This window comes from Schistocerca cancellata, chromosome 5 (assembly GCF_023864275.1).
Source record: "Schistocerca cancellata isolate TAMUIC-IGC-003103 chromosome 5, iqSchCanc2.1, whole genome shotgun sequence".
Classification (NCBI taxonomy): Eukaryota; Metazoa; Arthropoda; class Insecta; order Orthoptera; family Acrididae; genus Schistocerca; species Schistocerca cancellata.
This window is the reverse complement of record NC_064630.1, coordinates 382,004,150-382,024,453: the sequence shown is the minus strand read 5'-3', so window position 1 is coordinate 382,024,453 and position 20,304 is coordinate 382,004,150. Positions and strand designations below refer to the sequence as shown.

Genomic DNA, 20,304 nt, shown 5'->3' with positions numbered 1-20,304 from the left:
CTGAAATGTTGAAGCAGTTGGTTATGAGTGGAGTCTGGGCCAGGGGCCGTATCATGAGAAGAAAAAAGTGTGGAAAGAAATTCCCATTAAGTAAAAGGTTTGTTGTAAGATTCTGACTGACAAGGGATAAAACATAAGGCAGAAGCTTCAGCTCGCTGTTTCCGGTGAAGGAATGCAGCCGGATATGAGGCTGATGCCGTTGCAAAATGGGTAGCAAGATTTTCCGCAAGAATGAACGTGTCCGTACAAAGGCCATCTGGGAGGTGAAGGCCTGGGAGGGTGGTCTGCCGATGGCAACCTTGGAGAGAGCGAAGTGTAGCCCATACCCATGACATAGGGACAGTAGAACCGAGAGAAGAAACAAATCATTCCCAACATATCCGTTTGCTCTGTTTGATTAAATAGTGGGCTTTAGTGGGAAGGCATTTAAAGGTAATAAGGTTGGCAACGAATTGGTGCCTCTCAAGGTGTTGCAAAGCTCGACGGTGATCACAGATGGCAATGGCAATGGCTGTACTCCACCACAGGACTTGCCGGTGACGAAATGGTCCAGATGAGCGCAGTACAGCAAGGCTAGCAGCACGAACAATTGTGCCAGACACATCACATAGGACGTCATCAATACAACCCGACAAAGGAGAAAACACGACCTGTGCAGTGTATAGAGGCCAATCGGCGCGTTGGAAAGACCAATGAGGTAATCTGTCCATCGGGGAGTGGGAAGGGAGCGACAGAATCAATGGGAAATGGTCACTATTACAAAGGTTGTCGTGTGGTGACCAGTGCAATGAAGGGAGGAGGGAGGGAGAAGAAAGAAAGATCAATGGCAGAAAAGGTACCATGACCGGCACTGAAATGAGTAGGGGAGCCATCATTAAGAAGGCACAAGTCGTGGTTTGTAATAAACTGGTCTATGAGAAGACCTCGTCTAGATGGAAATGCACTGCCGCACAAGGGATGATGAGCATTAAAATCCCCGAGGAGGAGGAAGGGAGGAGGAAGTTGCTGAAGAAGGGCAGTTAAGGCAGCAGGCGTAACAGTCCTGTCAGGAGGGAGATAAAGATTGCAAACCATGACCTCGGAGTCCAGGTAGACCCTAACAGCATCCGCTTCCAATGTAGTTTGAAGAAGAATCCATGTGCTAGCAATGTCTGTACAGACCAACGTACAAACACCACCAGAAGGCTGCAGGGGGGCTGACACGATTTTGACAGAAAACACGGAACCCACAGAGGGTTGGTGAGTGATCATCAGTAAAATGATATTCCTGTAGAACCACACAAGCTGCAGAGTAAGACAAAATAAGGGATTTCAATTCCGGAAGGTGATGGTAGTATCCATTACAATTCCATTAAATAACCACAGAACGATGATTCAAATGGGGGTTGAACACGCTAAAGCCAGTCATACCACCGGGTCAGCACCCGTCACCGAACAGGAGGGGGCGACATCCATGAACAACAGGTCAAAATCTGGTTGTGAAGCCGGGTATGGGACCTCTGGTGACACCAAAGGCTCCTTGTCCCAGGACTTGTTTCTTCTTCTTTTCTGTTTGAGATCGAGGAGGGATGTGTGGCATAAAGGAGCCAGCTGCAGCACGATTGGGAACAGAATGAGATTGGGCGACCTGGGGGCCGACAGACCATGGTTCTCGCGGTCATCACGTGGCAGCAGACCTTTGGCCTGGAAGGTGCCGGGAAGAGGCATCCTAGGAGGGACGTCCTTGACCAGCAGACACCGAATAAGTGGGACACTTCTCTGGCTGGGGACGGGGAGCAGTGCCTGGAGGAGAAGATGTGGGAGCCTTAGGGAAGGGGGAGGGGCGGGAGGAGAGGGGGTCCAGGACTGGGGTAAGGAAGGGGTGAAGATGTAATGAAAGCATAACAAGACATCATGGACACAGGGTGAAGACGTGCATACTTCTTACAAGCCTCAGTGTAGGTTAAACAATCAAGGGACTTATACTCCTGTACCTTATTTTCCTTCTGATATATTGGGTGAATGTGGAGCATGACTGCCAAAGACAATTAACACACACAAGAGGGGGAACACAGGAACTCCCCTCATGGAGTGGATGTCCACAGTCACCACAGAGAGGGGCCTGCAAACAGCGGGAAGACGTGTCCAAAACGCAAGCACTTAAAACACCTCATAAGAGGTGGGATGTACGGCTTCACATCACATCGATAAACCATAATCTTTACTTTCTCAGGGAGGGTATCCCCTTCAAAGGCCAGGATAAAGGCACCAGTATCAATGCGATTGTCCTTCCGACCCTTCTGAACATGCCGAACAAAGTGAACACCCTGCCGTCCGAGATTGTCCCGAAGTTCCTCATCAGTTTGAAGGATGAGGCCCCTGTGAAAAATCACATCTTGAACCATATTTAGAGACTGGTGGGGGGTAATGGACACAGGAATTGTGCCAAGATGGCTACAGGCACGAAGGGCTGTAGACTGGGCAGCTGAAGCAGTTTTGATCAACAACGAACCCGAACGCATCTTGCCAGGGAGTCCACTTCGCCAAACTTTTCTTCAATGTGTTCCATACAGAATAAAGGTTTGTTATTGGTGAAAGTATCCCCATCAATCCTGGTGCAAACCAGATAGAGGGAGAAAGGTTTTGCCCCTAGCCGATGGGCCTGACCCGTCTCCCAGGGGGTAGCCATGGAAGGGAAGGCTGAAAGGGCAGGAGAAGCAGCAGTAGAAGAATCAGTTCCATGCAGTGAGCCGGCCGCAGAAGAACTGCCAGAGTTCTGGACCCATATGCGTTTCATTTGCATAGCGTCCGCCCTGATTACGCAACAAAAATAAATTGCAAAACCAACATAACCAGGAGGATAGCGGGGCCAACATAAGCAAGGACACCAAGAGAGGGAGAACAGAGGGCGAAGGGGAAGGGGAAGGAGCAAGGAGAGGAAGGGCAAGGAAATGCAGCCCTGGAAAGAGGGAAGGCTGCAATAGCTTGGGGACCCGTGCTCGCCGCGCACGAAAGAACCGTGAGCCCCCTGGGGGGGTCGACAGTGTGAATCAGGGGGAGAGTAAGTCTCAGTATTCTGGGTTTATTAGGAGTGAGTTTTAGAGGATGTGGTAAATGGAAAAGGCCACAAATGCAGGGCCTGCATGCTTTACAGGATTGATGAGGGTGTTCACAGTGAATCAGGATAGATAGAGTACCGAGTACCGGTACTCTAATGCAGGAATGGTATAACAGTACCTTCATTAATTTTTGGAGGCTGTCTCTGGAATGGTCGTCCTGGTGATGGAGGACAAGGATTTCAGTGTGGTAGATGTGGCATAAGTACTTGGGATTGCACAGTAACAAAACCTCACAGCATCTATGCTATGGAAATTTGTTTCTGTAGTACCAGGTTTGTGAGGGAAAGGGACTGGCAGAATTTAAAAATATGAAGGTCATTGGGATGGGGATTCCAGGGTGTGTGCAGTATTTACGGAACAAGATGTGAGACTGTGTTTTAGACAGGGAGAAGGGGGCTTATGGACTCAACAGCAAGATTATCAGCAGCAGTATGGAAGTTGGTAGGAACGGAGGTGGTTAAAACAAGTAAAATGTCATAAACCAAGTAAGGGTAAGTCTGGCACATAACATTCACTTTCTCCCAACTCCAATCTTGGTCACCTGCATAGGTGCACTATGTCACATCCTTTAAGTTAGTGTAAAATTGGGGCATCGTGGATATTCTGGGCTACTTTATCTGTTGAGTACAAATGTTGTAGAGAGTCTGAACTAGAGGTGGGTTGTTCATGAATGAATGGGTCCAAAGGAACGGTTCACTAAAGTGAATGAAAAGACCAAGGAACGACTTCTAAGGAAAAGTTGTTCACCATTCACTTCGCTCACGGTTGGTCTCATTCCTGGGAATGGTCATAGTTCACTGTTGTCATGGTCGGTCTTATTCCTGGTCATTCACAGTTCACTTCAGTGATCTCATTCCCATCTTGGTCTATTTTGTGTGGTCCTCATTCCCTCCTCAGTCTTACTCAGCCGGTTTCATTCTTTTTTGGTAGTTGCTTATTCCAGTACAACTTACATAATTCTAAAATGTATATAAAAATTAAGTTGTATGTAACACACACATTTTTCAGCAACAGAAAGTGAAATCTGCCTATCTCTTCATTATTTTGATCAACGGTCAACTGTAGGGCATTTATTTATCACAAGAGAAGTTATTTTTGTTTGTTTGAACAATTAAAAAAGCAGCTATTGTTTTGTCCACAGTTTAAGTTTCATCTGCTTGGTATAATGACTAGGTTTTAAGACTGCTTTTATTAATTTCTTAATTGTAGTGTATGAAAGTTTACATAAAATCTGTAATTTTCACATTTCTTTCTAAAATAAAACATGGCATTTATGCAGGCTCTTACTTTTCAAGTTTGATTGTTTTTGTGGTACCCCCAGTATAAAAAAGTGAGTTGTGCCCGATTTCGACTCATTGAGGAAAGGGAAAGTGGTGCCTCTCCCTTTAAAGAAATCATAGAATGGCTCTGGCTCCTGAAGTGGCACAAGATCATGCTTCAACTTACATACTGCTAAGAAAAATACAAACAGAACATACTGCAGTCTTTCTTGTGGTCATAATTCAACACAGAACAAACTTTTTCTAAACATATATGGCTCTCGCCATCCACTTTGCATGATGGATCACCTTGAGCATGGGAAGACAGATCAAGGGATGATTCTTTGAGAAGAGCATTTGCAGTTAATTCCAAAACTATCAACATAATCACCTCATACATCTCATAATTGCAAGGTAAATACAAGAGATCTTTTTCCAAAAGATTTTCAATCCAACCACATACACCTCTGAAAGGGCCCATGCTTCAACTTACATACTGCTAAGAAAAATACAAACAGAACATACTGCAGTCCTTCTTGTGGTCATAATTCAACACAGAACAAACTTTTTCAAAACATATATGGCTGTGAAAGAAACTAAGGATTTAACTAAAAACCCACATATATATTTACAAGCACCTAGTTAATAGAGAACTTTAATTTTTATTTTTTTAATATGGTACATCTGTGTGCACAAATTATATTTTAAATACATTAATGTGTATTTAATGAATTGTTGAATTTCATACTCAATTCACTCTCGTCTCTTAATTCTTTGGAGACTGCTCACTTAGAAGAATATTGAGCCTAGGAAACTGGCCATTCATGCCATTATTTTAAGTACCACTGGCACATGTGCAAATGGTATATCTTCAAGATTAGTACATACTAAAAAAGAACCAAACTTCAAGCTTTGTTTTCTATATTTACTTTAGATCTTTTATAGACTACACATTTCAAACTAATGATGACAGAACGTATCTTTCCACGAAAAAAGTAAAAGGTGAGTTACTGAGCAATTTCTTCCTCTCGAACTTTCAAAATTTCTTGCTCACTCAACAAACATAGTATGTTTGCAGCAGAATCACAGCAAACTGCAAAATCTAATGAGTACATCAGTGCAATCATATTGGCTCAGTTATTCATGACAGGAACAGTTACACTCACTAATGTTTTTATCGAAATAATTCTACAAATTTGCAACAGAAAGGAGCACCAGTCAAGGGACATGTCGCAAGATGTTGGTACATTATTGTCATACGAAATAAGTACACTTTTTGAGTGACATGTGGCTCGCATGCCGAGAAAATCACTGACCAATCTATACTTGAGCTTGGTCTCCAAAGTGTTAAAGAGAGCTCGTGCTTGGTTAGTTCTCTACCTCAAATAACTGATGCTGGATTCCATGCACAAACCTTGGCTCCCCTTTCAACTGGTGACTGATCAAAAACTGATTATCTATTTTGACTGTAAAGATCTTCAAAGCTATTATGTGTACTATGTTGTGAAGGTTTTGGGCCAAAAAGAAGTTTTGATTCTAACTTCCTACGACATTTTGATGATATACAAGCATATTTATCTAGTTACCTCCATTGCTGATATGCAGCTTCTATGTTTAGTATGTAATTTCTCTGCTCCTATGTCAGACGTCACGATTCTTCTAATAAACTATCACTTACCACACAGACAATATAGCAATTTGACAGCTACCATTTCTGCAGCAACAGGAAGTCACTTGCCCAATATGCTGAAGGCCTAAAAAATGGCTCTGAACACTATGGGACTTAACATCTGAGGTCATCAGTCCCCTAGACTTAGAACTACTTAAACCTAACTGACCTAAGGACATCACACATATCCATGCCTGAGGCAGGATTCGAACCTGCGACCGCAGCAGCCGCGTGGTTCTGGACTGAAGCGCCTAGAACCGCTCGGCCACAGAGGCCGGCCCATTGAAGGTCTCACAAAGGCCCTCACAAACAGGCACTATCCCCAAAACCTAGCCCACAAACAGGTTTTCCACACCCTTAATTGTCCCACCATTATCCAGAACAAGCTGCAAGGTGGTGCCTCATGTTCACCCAATATCACCCTGCTCTGGAGAAACTGAACCATGCCCTTCACCAGGGCTTTGACTACCTTCATGATGCCTGAAAATCAGGAACTTCCTTACCCACATCTTCCCACCCCTTCTGCCATCCACCAGACATACACAACATTCCGATACATCCCTATGCCACTCCCATCGCCTTGCCACGGGGGTCATATCTGCGTGGAAGACCTGACGCAAGACCTGCTGATTCCCACCGACAGTGCATCCTACCTGACTCAGGCTTGTCCTGTCCCATCAGAGACAGTGCCACCTGTGAAAGCAACCATGTCACACACCAGCTCTGCTGCAACTTCTGCACAGCATTTTATGAGAGCATGACCACCAATCATCTCTCTTCCTGAACAAACAGCCATCTCCAAACTGTGGTCAAGATGAGAGCTGATGATCCAGTCACTGTACACGCTGTTGAGTACAACACGCTTCAGTTCAATGGCTGCTTTACTATCCATGCCATCTGGATCCTGCCCCCAAGCATCAGCTTTCCTGAATTACACAGCTGGTAGTTATCCTTGCAATACCACTTTTGGCCTGAATCTCCACTAATACAGTACTTTGACACCTTCCTCCTAACAATATCCCCCTCCTCTGTCCTGCCACCCTCTCCCTATGCATGCCTTCACATCATCATCATCATCGATGTGTGTTGCACAGCTCACTAGCTGCATGCACATGTGACACATTCTTATCATGTACACCTACTACCTCCCCCTCACACATTCCTATCCTGCATACTGGCTGCCTTCGTTCAAGCCATCAGACACCGCTCCCCAATGCCCCTTTCCTGTTTCCCACATTTATCTCTCTTTACTTAACTCAATGTAGCAATTCATTAGAAATGAACAGTGGACAAAAGTAAACCTCTGAACAAAAGTACGACACACACACACACACACACACACACACACACACACACACACACACACACACACACACACACACACAAACTGACTGACTGAGGAAAAAATCCTGAAGTTGAAAGGCTATGGTGAAAATCCATGGGCAATAAAAGATCAACCAATAATGTACCGTAGTGTGTGTGTTCAAAATAGCAGCTAATAATTATACTCAGACGAGAATCCCCATGTCAAAGAATTTCTGGAATGCTGTAGTTCCCAAATAATGAGACTGTTCTACATGGGATTGCCAATAATTGTGGTACCACACATCTGGTTTGACCCATAAAATCATCAAGATGTGGCATACCACTATCTAAATCTTAACCAATATAGCAATACTCCTCTATTAACACAACCAAAACCTGTCTAGTACACCTCCCCACCACACTAAAACCACATCAGAACCATGGCTGAGAAGAACACGGATATTTAAAAAAAGGGGGGGGGGGGTGAGAAAAAGGGGAAAAAAGAGATGGGGAGGAAAACAGAGGGTTTTATTGTTTTTTTTTTTTTGTGGGGGGGATCATATTGATGATTAAATAGTTCAACTTCAATTCCTATGAGTAATTTATTCAAAATATTAATCCATTCTTACAGCTACTTTATTAGTGTGTCATTTTTTGCCCTGCCAGCACTGCACCAATCAAGAGAATTTTCTCCACCTACACATGCTTGTTTGGTCAAAATTAAGAAATAATTTAGGAGAGAAAAGACCCTAGAATAGAGTGAAGATCTATAAATTTCTATATTTAAACTAAATTGTACTTCACAGTCATTATATTCTATATAAAGTTAAAAGGCTTTTTTTCCAGAAGGGTAAATGTTATTTAACTGTATTTCTTTCTGCAAGAAAAGTTAAAACACAATATTAATTAAATAAATTCTTGTTTCGGTAAATAGTCGCCTTCAATAAATTTGATGGCTCTTTTTAATTTGTGTAAAGCTAACTAACGTAACACACCTATCACTCTCATGGTCTGTCACATGTGCACAAAACTAAATGGATGAATAATACTGACAGTAACTTAGTAAAACAGTACTCTGTATGGCCAGTCTAGATTGCTTGACCCGAACCCCTCCAAATACTATCTCAATAGCACTGCCACATGTATTGGTCCCTGGTTCAAGAAGCACCAACTTTCGTCAACATCAATTCCCCGCAGTGGCCACACCTAGCGTACCCACCAATGAGGCCATGTAGCTGTAGGAATTTTATAGTCACAGCCATACCCTCACTCATCACAGTCACTAATTAACAACTGTTAAAAGTAATCATCAGACCCATACTCAGCAACGAAAGACAAAAGGGTAAAATTAAATTCTACACATGAGCAAATTTCAAACAACAAACCAACAACTGCAAAACTGAAAACTAACCATAACCAATCACTACTGAGATTAAAACGACCCAATGACAATCCAACAACAGCCTCAGAAAACACCAAGTTCGATATAGTGATAAGCCCAACCCACACTAACATCAGGCACATTCAAATCAGAAACACAAAAATCCAACACTCGAGTGCACCACTGCATCCTTCAATACGTCCTCTGTAAACACAATCCATTTCAAAGATGCCGCACCTCAATGATGTCACACAACACAGTTATGTCATGGTTCAAAGCCAATGTATGGTATCGCAAATTTCAATTGACCTTCCTGCACAATATATCATCTTGAGCAACTGAATCACTGGCTGCATGAGAGATGTTGTGGACTACTAATTGAACAATGTGTCATCTTTCCCCACCTCAATACATGATTCAGCTCATTACTACACAGTTTCAAACATGGTCAACTCTATATGGCAAATTGCATGCTATCTCATATATAGGTCTGAATAGTAAGTATATCCTATTATTCTCAATACATTATATACAGACAGGTTGTGCTATAATTTCCTACTGGACTCCCTTTGCATCTTTTATACTTCATGTGAGTGACGCGCATCAACATACTTGTTTTACAACAAAATGTGTGTTAAATATACAGCAAAAATATGTTAAATTAGGCGCAAATGTAAGCATCAGAAGACAGATCATGCTGTTACCGCAACTTTTATTTTGCATTCACATTCGTTTCCTTCATTAACTCACAATTAAATTATCACCTTCCATTCTAAGTTAGACCTCGAGCTATGCTATAGATCAGTTTCTCATCACAGCCAGGACTACAGGAGATGGGGGCAGTTCCATTATCACACTCTAAAATAGTTGGCTTCTTTTAAAATTACAACTGACTTTAATATTAATCATCCTAATTTAATATTCTTATTACATATTTTAATGCTATTGCATGTATTTTTACAATCATCTCACAGGCAGTGAAACAGGAGTTCAGAGACAGAATATTTTACAGCGTATATGTAATGAACTGAGGACAATTTATGCTGATGAGCAGTTTTTATCACAGACAGATTAATGTAATTCAGTACCGAACACAAGTTTGTATACTTTCAATAGACTGCCAGTCAAAAGACTGATGAGGAATGATGAAACACAAAGAGTTAGTATGACATCAGAATAACTTAAACACACTGTTGGAACCCATCAAAGGGCGAAAAATGGATTAAGAGTGAAAAGATAACAGAATATACAAGAACAGAGAAGGTATGTGTGCGCAAATAAACAGTAGGTTTCTGTGTAAGCTACTAGAAATTAGAGAAAAAAGGGAATGTGGAAGACAGTAGTATGTAGGGGCCTGTACATACTGTATAATCACTTTCCTTAACAATTCATTTCGCTACTGATAATAATAATGACATTTACAGGGATACTCCGCATGCCACCGTAGGGTGTGTGGAGACGGTACCCATTATCGCTACTAACCGTTTACTTTCCTGTTCCATTTGCAAAAAGAGTGAGGAAAAAATGACTACCTTACATGGTCCCACAGGAGTTTTAATGTCTCATATCTTATCTTCATGGTCCTTAGGCGCAATGTTGGCGGCAGTACAATCATGTAACAGTCAACTTCAAATGTCGGTTCTCTAAATTTTGTCAATAGTGCTTCTCGAAAAATGACGTCTTCCCTCCAGAGATTCCCATTAAAGCTCCCGAAGCAACTCCGTGACAATTATGTGCTGTTTGAATCTACCGGTAACAAGTGGGTCATTCCATGTTAAAGAGATTTTGTGACAAAAAAATTAAAATGACAATATTACAAATATAACCTTAAAAATGCCAAGTTAAAAGTACATTTGTTCATTGTAAAATAATCATGAATATGAAAAAATTAAATTTCTACCTTCACTAAGTGTTTAAAGTGCACTACTCTATGGCACCGCAGAGAGGTGTGTTTTAAGCTATTTCCAGATGAGTATTAGTTGTGTTATCTATGGCTGGTTGTTCTATTGTTGCAAAGAATATTGAAGTCAACATTGTTATAGCTCATAATAATTCATTTTGTTGAGGTAAGCTAATTGCTTTCCTTTATTTTGTTAGTTTTGTAATATATATGTAGCTTTTAACACCCGTAACAAAGAAGATACAAAAGTTTAATTTGTAATCTAGTAAATTTGTTCTGCACAATACCTTTCTGTAAAAGTGAGGTTATGCACATGTTTTACAATATCATACCATTACATGGCATTTTGAAATCTTATTTAACACTCTTAGAGCTGTTACGGGTGTTACTAATTTTTGTTTCGGGTGTTACTTAACACATGCGTAACACCTGTAACTTGAATTGGAAGGTTTAATGCCATCTTCATCTTTAGTAGGCCTAGGCCCTACATTTAAATTATAACTAAAGGGTATTAATATCAATGGAAAAAAGTTTTTTTTAACTATGTTTATTACATATAAAACAGTTTTAAGCACGAAAACTAAAATTTTGATTCCTCTGCATACATTTGTTTAAGCACTACACCTACATTATAAAAGTTAGTTAGAGCATTAACCTGACTCAACTGACGTTCTCCTAAAAAGTTAATTAAGCCCAAAATTCTTTAGATTACATATAGTTTATGTTTTCCATTCTAACTTTTCCAAGAACAATAATATTACTAACCTCAGTTTTAAATTTTATATAGGCTCAGTAAACTGCTTATTGAGGTAAATTCTAGTCATTCATAAGAGCCTATGTTTAACAATGTACTGTGCTGGGCAGTTCAAAAATAAATATACTTTGTCCAATCTATGTTATTTTGAGAGATACTTTGGATTGACAGTTGAGTGAAATTTTTTGCCAGTTCACATGCTGAAGGAGGCATGGATGGCATTGGAGGTGCACTGAAGAGGAGCGTGTGGACAGCTGTTAGACCTAGAAAAGGGTTGGGGGGGATTAAAGGGACCAGACTGCGACGGTCATCGGTCCCTTTTTCCAAAAAAAAGTAAAACCACCCAAAGAGAATAAAAAACCAACAACAGGAAAGACGTCAGACGACACAGGACAAGAAATACTCCTACAGAGATCAGACGAAACAAATTAAAATCACACAGAGTGTGACAGTGGTTGGCCGACCATAGAGATAAAAAGGAAAAGCCAACCACCGAGAACACATTAAAAACTCAGCGTAAAATCGTAGGCCAACGGCCAGAATCAACACAAAAGAACAGAACAAACACTCAGAGTAAATAATAAAAAACCCCTGCCCGAATAAAACGGAAAACTAAGTCAGCCATACCAGGGTCATCACATAAGAGGGCAGGGAGCGTATCAGGCAGCGCAAATGTCTGCCTGACCACAGCTAAAAGGGGGCAGGCCAACAAAATGTGGGCCACTGTCAAAGCCGCCCCGCAGCGACATACAGGAGGGTCCTCCCGGCGCAGTAAATAACTGTGTGTCAGGTGGGAGTGGCCAATGCGGAGCCGACAAAGGACGACAGAGTCCCTGCGGTTGGCTCGCAGGGATGACCGCCACACAGTCGTCGTCTCCTTGATGGCACGGAGTTTATTGGGCATGATCCAATTGCGCCATTCAGCGTCCCAAAGCGCAAAAACTTTTCGGCGGAGGACTGCCCGCAAATCAGTCTCTGGGAGGCCAACGTCCAGAGACTGTTTACTCGTGGCCTCTTTCGCCAGGCAGTCAACATGTTCATTGCCCGGGATACCGACATGACCGGGGGTCCACACAAAGACCTCAGAGCGGCCGCAACGCGCAGGAGTATGCAGGGACTCATGGATAGCCATCACCAGACGAGAACGAGGAAAACACTGGCCGAGAGCTCGTAAACCGCTCAGGGAATCGCTACAGATAACGAAGGACTCACCTGAGCAGGAGCGGATATACTCTAGGGCACGAAAGATGGCGACTAGCTCAGCAGTGTAAACGCTGCAGCCAGCCGCCAAGGACCGTCGTTCAGAATGGTCCCCTAGAGTTAGCGCATACCCGACACGACCAGCAACCATCGAACCGTCGGTGTAAACAATTCCAGAGCCCTGATACGTGGCCAGGATGGAATAAAAGCGGCGGCGGAAGGCCTCTGGAGGGACCGAGTCCTTCGAGCCCTGTGCCAAGTCGAGCCGAAGGCAAGGGCGAGGAACACACCACGGGGGTGTACGCAGAGGCGCCCGGAAAGGAGGTGGAACTGGGAAAAACCCAAGCCCGCAGAGAAGCTCCTTGATGCGTACGGCGATCGGACAACCCGACCGGGGCCGACGGTCTGGCAGATGGACGACTGACTGCGGGAACAGGACACGATAATTTGGATGCCCGGGCAAGCTAAAAACATGGGCAGCATAAGCGGCCAGCAAACGTTGGCGTCGGAACCGCAGTGGAGGTACACCTGCCTCCACTAGGACGCTGTCCACAGGGCTGGTGCGGAAAGCACCAGTGGCAAGGCGTATCCCGCTGTGGAGAATTGGGTCCAGCACCCGCAACGCAGATGGGGATGCTGAGCCATAAGCTAGGCACCCATAATCCAGGCGAGACTGGATTAACGCCTGGTACAGCCGCAACAGGGTAGATCGGTCGGCGCCCCAGCGGGTGTGGCTCAAACAACGCAGGGCGTTGAGATGCCGCCAACACGCTTGTTTAAGCTGCCGTATATGAGGCAGCCAAGTCAACCGGGCATCAAAAAGGACACCCAAAAACCTGTGGGTCTCCACCACAGCAAGAAGTTCGTCGGCAAGATAAAGCCGCGGCTCAGGATGGACCGTTCGGCGCCGGCAGAAATGCATAACGCGGGTCTTGGCAGCCGAAAACTGAAAACCACGCGCTACAGCCCAAGACTGCGCCTTGCGGATTGCACCCTGTAGCTGACGTTCAGCTGCTGCAATGCTAATAGAACTATAGTAAAGACAGAAGTCGTCAGCATACAGGGAAGCGGAGACAGAATTTCCTACTGCCGCAGCGAGACCGTTTATTGCAATTAAAAACAGGCAGACACTGAGGACAGAGCCCTGGGGTACCCCGTTCTCCTGGACGAGGGAGGAACTATACGAGGCCGCGACTTGCACGCGGAAGGTACGATACGACAGAAAATTTCTGATAAAGATCGGCAGAGGGCCCCGAAGACCCCATCCATGAAGCGTAGAAAGGATGTGATGACGCCATGTCGTATCGTACGCCTTCCGCATGTCGAAAAAGACAGCGACCAGGTGCTGACGGCGGGCAAAGGCTGTACGGATGGCCGACTCCAGGCTCACCAGATTGTCGGTGGCGGAGCGGCCTTTACGGAACCCACCCTGAGACGGAGCCAGAAGGCCCCGAGACTCCAGCACCCAATTTAAGCGCCGGCTCACCATCCGTTCAAGCAACTTGCAAAGAACGTTGGTGAGACTAATGGGACGGTAGCTGTCCACCTCCAGAGGGTTCGTTCCAGGTTTCAAAATGGGGATGACAATACTTTCCCGCCATTGCGACGGAAACTCGCCCTCGACCCAGAGACGGTTGTAAAGGTCGAGGAGGCGTCGCTTGCAGTCCACTGAAAGGTGATTCAGCATCTGACAGTGGATGCGATCTGGCCCGGGAGCGGTATCAGGGCAAGCAGCAAGGGCACTCTGAAATTCCCACTCACTGAATGGAGCGTTGTAGGGTTCAGAAGCGTTGGTGCGAAAAGAAAGGCTCCGACGTTCCATCCGCTCTTTAATGGAGCGGAAGGCCTGGGGGTAATTCGCAGAAGCGGAACTCATAGCAAAATGCTCTGCTAAGCGGTTTGCAATGACGTCGGAGTCAGTACAAACTGCTCCATTCAGTGAGAGCGCAGGGACGCTGGCAGGGGTCCGATAGCCGAAGACCCGTCGAATCTTGGCCCAGACCTGCGATGGAGTGACATGGAGTCCAATGGTGGACACATACCGCTCCCAGCACTCCTTCTTGCCTTGGCGGATAAGGAGGCGGGCCCGCGCACGCAGCCGTTTGAAGGCGATAAGGTGGTCCATGGAGGGATGTCGCTTGTGACGCTGGAGCGCCCGCCGGCGATCTTTAATCGCTTCAGCGATCTCAGGCGACCACCAAGGCACAGCCCTCCGCCGAGGGGACCCAGAAGAACGGGGAATGGCAGACTCGGCGGCAGTGACGATGCCGGCGGTGACCGATGTAACCACCGCATCAATGGCATCAGTTGAGAGAGGCTCAATAGCGGCAGTGGAGGAGAACAAGTCCCAGTCAGCCTTATTCATAGCCCATCTGCTAGGGCGCCCAGAAGAGTGACGCTGTGGTAGTGACAGAAAAATCGGAAAGTGGTCACTACCACACAGGTCGTCATGCACACTCCAGTGGACAGATGGTAAGAGGCTAGGGCTACAGATTGAAAGGTCAATGGCGGAGTAGGTGCCATGCGCCACACTGAAGTGTGTGGAGGCACCATCATTCAAAATCGAGAGATCGAGCTGCGACAATAAATGCTCAACGGTGGCGCCTCGACCTGTTGCCACTGACCCACCCCACAGAGGGTTATGGGCGTTGAAGTCGCCCAATAGCAAGAAAGGTGGCGGCAATTGGGCTATCAGCGCAGCCAGGACATGCTGCGCGACATCACCCTCCGGTGGAAGGTAAAGACTGCAGACGGTAAGAGCCTGCGGCGTCCACACCCTAACAGCGACAGCCTCTAAAGCTGTTTGTAGAGGGACAGACTCGCTGTGAAGGGAGTTAAGGACATATATGCAGACGCCACCAGACACCCTTTCATAAGCTGCTCGGTTCTTATAATAACCCCGATAGCCACGGAGGGCGGGGGTGCGCATTGCTGGAAACCAAGTTTCCTGCAGAGCAATGCAGAGGAAAGGGTGAAGGCTGATAAGTTGGCGGAGCTCAGCTAGATGGTGGAAGAAACCGCTGCAGTTCCACTGGAGGATGGTTTTGTCCATGGCTGAGAAAGGCGTGCCGGGACTGGGACGGCAGATTACGCCGCTGGGTCACCTGCTGCCTCCGATTGAGCACCCGTGCTAGTGCTATTGCTATTCACGGCGTCTGAGGGACCGGCGAGATCGAGGTCCTCAGCGGACGCCAGAATCTCCACCTCGTCCTCAGACGCAAAGCTAGAAGGTAGCGATGGGGTGGCTACCACCGCGCGTTCCTTGGGCTTAGAGCTGCTCTTCTTTGATTTCTCACACTGCTCCTTGGGTTTAACTGGCTGGGAGGGCTTCACCGATTCAGTCTCCGGGACTGAGGAGGATCGGGAAGCCCTTCGACCTGCAGATTGTGGGCACTTACGCCACTGTCTATCGTCAGCCTTCCCGCCGGTGGAAACCTGGGAAGGGAGGGACCCAAGGGACCCCTTGCAAGCGTGAGAAGCCGAAGAAGTTGGACACTTCTCCGGCTTAGAAGCGGGGACCGACGTCCCCGATGGGGGGGATGGTGTTGCTCCTGAGGTAGGTGGCACAGGAGCAACCCGGTGGGTAGAGCCCCCCACTGGCAAGGGGGCAGGAGGAGTTGTACCACTCGTCGATCCGGCCGGAAGGCGCGAAACTGATGGGGCTAGCACAGGTGTTGTAGCAGCGGCGTAGGAAGTTGTCATTCGCACTGGATGTAATCGGTCGTATTTCCGTTTGGCCTCAGTATAAGTCAGTCGGTCCAGGGTCTTATATTCCATGATTTTGCGCTCTTTCTGGAATATTCTGCAGTCTGGCGAGCAAGGTGAATGGTGCTCCCCGCAGTTGACGCAGATGGGAGGCGGGGCACATGGAGTATCGGGATGAGATGGGCGTCCGCAATCTCGACATGTGAGGCTGGAAGTGCAGCGGGAAGACATATGGCCGAACTTCCAGCACTTGAAGCACCGCATCGGGGGAGGGATATAGGGCTTGACGTCACATCGGTAGACCATCACCTTGACCTTTTCCGGTAACGTATCACCCTCGAAGGCCAAGATGAAGGCACCGGTAGCAACCTGATTGTCCCTCGGACCCCGATGAACGCGCCGGACGAAATGAACACCTCTACGTTCTAAGTTGGCGCGCAGCTCGTCATCAGACTGCAAAAGGAGGTCCCTATGGAAAGTAACACCCTGGACCATATTTAAACTCTTATGTGGAGTAATAGTAACGTTAACATCCCCCAACTTGTCACAAGCAAGTAACCTGCGTGACTGGGCGGAGGATGCCGTTTGTATCAGTACTGAGCCAGAGCGCATTTTAGACAAGCCCTCCACCTCCCCAAACTTGTCCTCTAAATGCTCGACGAAGAACTGAGGCTTTGTGGAGAGAAAAGACTCCCCATCAGCTCTCGTGCAAACTAAGAATCGGGGTGAATAACTGTTACCTCCATCCTGGGACTTACGCTCTTCCCACGGCGTGGCCAGGGAGGGGAACGTTTTCGGATCATACTTCTGAGCATTAAATTGAGCCCGAGAACGCTTAGAGACTGCTGGCGGCTGGCCACCAGCGAGAGTTGATGTACCACGCTTCATTGCGGGTCATCCGCCCTGATGCCACCTACTCCGACCAAGGGCCCTCCCCACGGGCGCCACCCAGCCACAGCAAAGGCCACCTGGCAGGATGGCCGTTACCGGGAATCCTGATACCCCAGGAGGATAGGCATCTACTCCTTGGCATACGTGGGGAGTTAACGGCGCAGGCATCAGTAGAGCGATCCCTGTGTTGTCAGGGGGCTACAACCAAGAGGGTACATGGCGGCCCCACCACAACGGACTGGCTACCGTGCTGGATCTTAGGTTCAAAACTGTCCAAGGTCGTCGTCGCAGTTAAAAGAAACACTGCAGAGGGCAGCGTGGTAATCGCACCCAGGGACGTATCCCCGCCCTAAAGATCGAAAACGAGCGGGACACCATTGCAACGACGTGAAAGCCGGCTAAAGGTCTAATTGCACGACGGATACAGTGCACCATGTAAGGCGCCCTTCCCCAATTGGCTCGCTCTTCGGAATAATTTAGAAAGATGGAGGTCAAACCCGAGAGGGGGCCATCACATAAGGCCAAAACATGTGAGACTCCTTTTAGTCGCCTCTTACGACAGGCAGGAATACCGCGGGCCTATTCTAACCCCCGAACCCGCAGGGGGTAGATCTAGAAAAGTTATTATTAACAACGCAATTGACTTTTATGACTACACACTGAAGAATTTTTCTAAAATGAAGGTACTATGGGTTGATAAGATAACAGTGGAACGTAACACTCCTATTTTGGATGAAAGATGGAAAAATTTACAAGCAATTCCTCAAATCCAGGGCTGCCATCACTTTTGGCCTTATAACACAACTGATTTGCTGGTTTCAAAAACAGCAGAGTCATTAATGACAAGGGTGGCAGTATTTATTACTGAGGAGGCCAAAGTTAAAACATTACATGCAAAAAGATGCATAAACTTCTATGAAGTGTGCAGTTCTGATCACGAGACTGTTTCACTATCTGAATCACAAGACAATATTGGAAGTGCTTGTGAGTTAAGCAAACTAATAAAGCTGAAAAGTCTGATTTAAAATTTGGGTTATTTGTCTTGGTTGACATTCCAAGTGACAAAAAGAAGCTAACCCTATCCAAAATTCAATACCGTTACTTGGGAATCTGCCAGAGTCAGGTTGATGAAGAGGAGGATGTGAAAATAATGTTTCTGAACTCAGTAGGAAAAAGTAAAACACTTTTTAAACTAGATGAAACTGATGTTTGTTTTGTGAAATTCAGTCAAGTACTATCTAAGGTAACAACACCAGAAATCAAACAACAAGGTAACCGTTTGTACTACGAGTTCAATTTTGAGATGGATGTTGCTGAAAAAGAATATTAAATGAAGTTTTTAAACCTATCAATAAGAAGAAAACATTTTTGTCATAAATTTGTTAGGCCTACAAAATGAGGGAAATGTAAGTAATGATATCTTGGCCTAGTTGTACTAAAAAATTGTAACAAAATTTTTTGTGTAATAAATAGCTTTATCCTTCAAATATGTTTTCTTAAGTACATACTTTTATTCCAAATAAACTACAAAACTTTACTTTTCTTTTTATGCAATTGTAAGAGGTAGATTTATATATATATACACACACACACACACACAAAAATTTATATTTCAAAATAAAATTTGGGGCAATACCTCTTAACAGTTGTTTTACAAGAATAAAAGCTTCATCAAGTTTGCAGAAATTAGAGAATTCCCTAACTCATAACAGGGGTCAGGTCTACTTTTGGTAACACCCGTAACTCTACTTTTTTGATTAATAACCAGGAGAACAATAAAACAATTCCAGTATCAACGTTTAATATAATTTAATATAACGTAAGCTTTAAAGGTTTTCTACATTAAATTCAATAAATATTTTTCCTTACATTATTTTTCCTGATTTTAAGGTGTGTACATGTAACACCCGTTACTATGCAATTGCCCAAATCTAGCAGACCGCCTCTGAACTCCTTCGATATCTACTGCAGTACAACACAATCAAGTATATTTTTCGGTACCCCCCCCCCCCCCCCCCTAGGGCTATAACACAGCTCAGGCAGTACTTTTAAGTGGAGAAGAAATTTTAACCAAATATGTTGAAACCACACAATGGTTGCCACAATATTGGCTTACACCAACTACGATTTTAAAGACTGAAAGCTTGCCCTATCAAAGACTGCACTGACATATTCACGGCTATTACACGATTCATCATTTATTACTATGTGGAGCATTCACCCATCAGGTCTTGACACCACGGGGCCAACGGCTACGTCATACACGCAAAATTTGACACTATGCAACACTTACGCACAATGTTTAACCAACCATTTATAAAGTATTCCACTTACTTAATCCATACCTCGCAAGCTTTTGGGCAGTATTCGCAGAAGAGTTCGATTTTCAAATCACCGACGTCCGTATGAATTGTAACCGACTGAAACAGTCCAAAATGTCAAAAACTGCATAACAACACTTCGAATGAAAATAGAGATACATCTGTGCAGCTTCAGTAGATAATGACGAAAAGAAATACATACCATATTTCAGATAGTGCCAAAACAACAATTCTCCCTTAACAAGGTCCTTGGACATCTACACACTACAAAACAATCACACATTCACACTACACTTTACTGTCCACCACAACGGCGTTCTATTTAGTATTTATAAACTAGCGTTTTTGTCTCTGGTCATTGCCAACCGTAGAGACTAGTGCCAGTAATCACTGATTAGCGCGCAAGGGGATCTTTGCACTGTCACCTTGAAAAAAAATTTTCTCTCACTGTCACGATACGTCAAAAAGGTGGTGTGCGCTCACGAAGGATGACTGCCACTAAACTTTTTTTTAAAGTCCAAGTGTCATTTGTCGATACGGGTTCTAAAGAGACAGTCAACAGTCATTAATTCCGAACTCACCGAACTACCATAAAAAAGAGTGGTGGGTACAGCATACCCACTTTCGAGAGACAAGCTAATGGCCAATACACAGTGTTCGTTACGGCACCGTCGCGTCACCGCACCGTCCGTCATGTCACAGCACTTCAAGCCAATTTAAGTCACACGATATCAACTCACATTGCTGTTCTTAACGCTGGAATTGCAATTCTTGCATGATGATTTTTAATTGTTTTTACGTGCGAAGTGCATATACGCACG

General features: G+C 45.1%; 1 protein-coding gene across 2 annotated transcripts in view; it reads right to left on the bottom strand.

Moving 5' to 3' along the window:
- Positions 1–19,772, bottom strand: part of LOC126187407 (peptidyl-prolyl cis-trans isomerase-like 3) — a 66,310-nt gene extending 46,538 nt beyond the window's left edge. For both annotated transcript variants that reach the window (XM_049928472.1, XM_049928473.1), the window contains exons 1-2: positions 19,686–19,772; positions 19,508–19,582 (exon numbers count right to left, since the gene is read on the bottom strand). In XM_049928472.1, coding sequence (XP_049784429.1) covers positions 19,508–19,582; positions 19,686–19,688 — 78 coding nt within the window. In that variant the 5' untranslated portion in view covers positions 19,689–19,772. The remainder of the gene's footprint in view (positions 1–19,507; positions 19,583–19,685) is intronic.
- Positions 19,773–20,304: the final 532 nt, after the last annotated feature.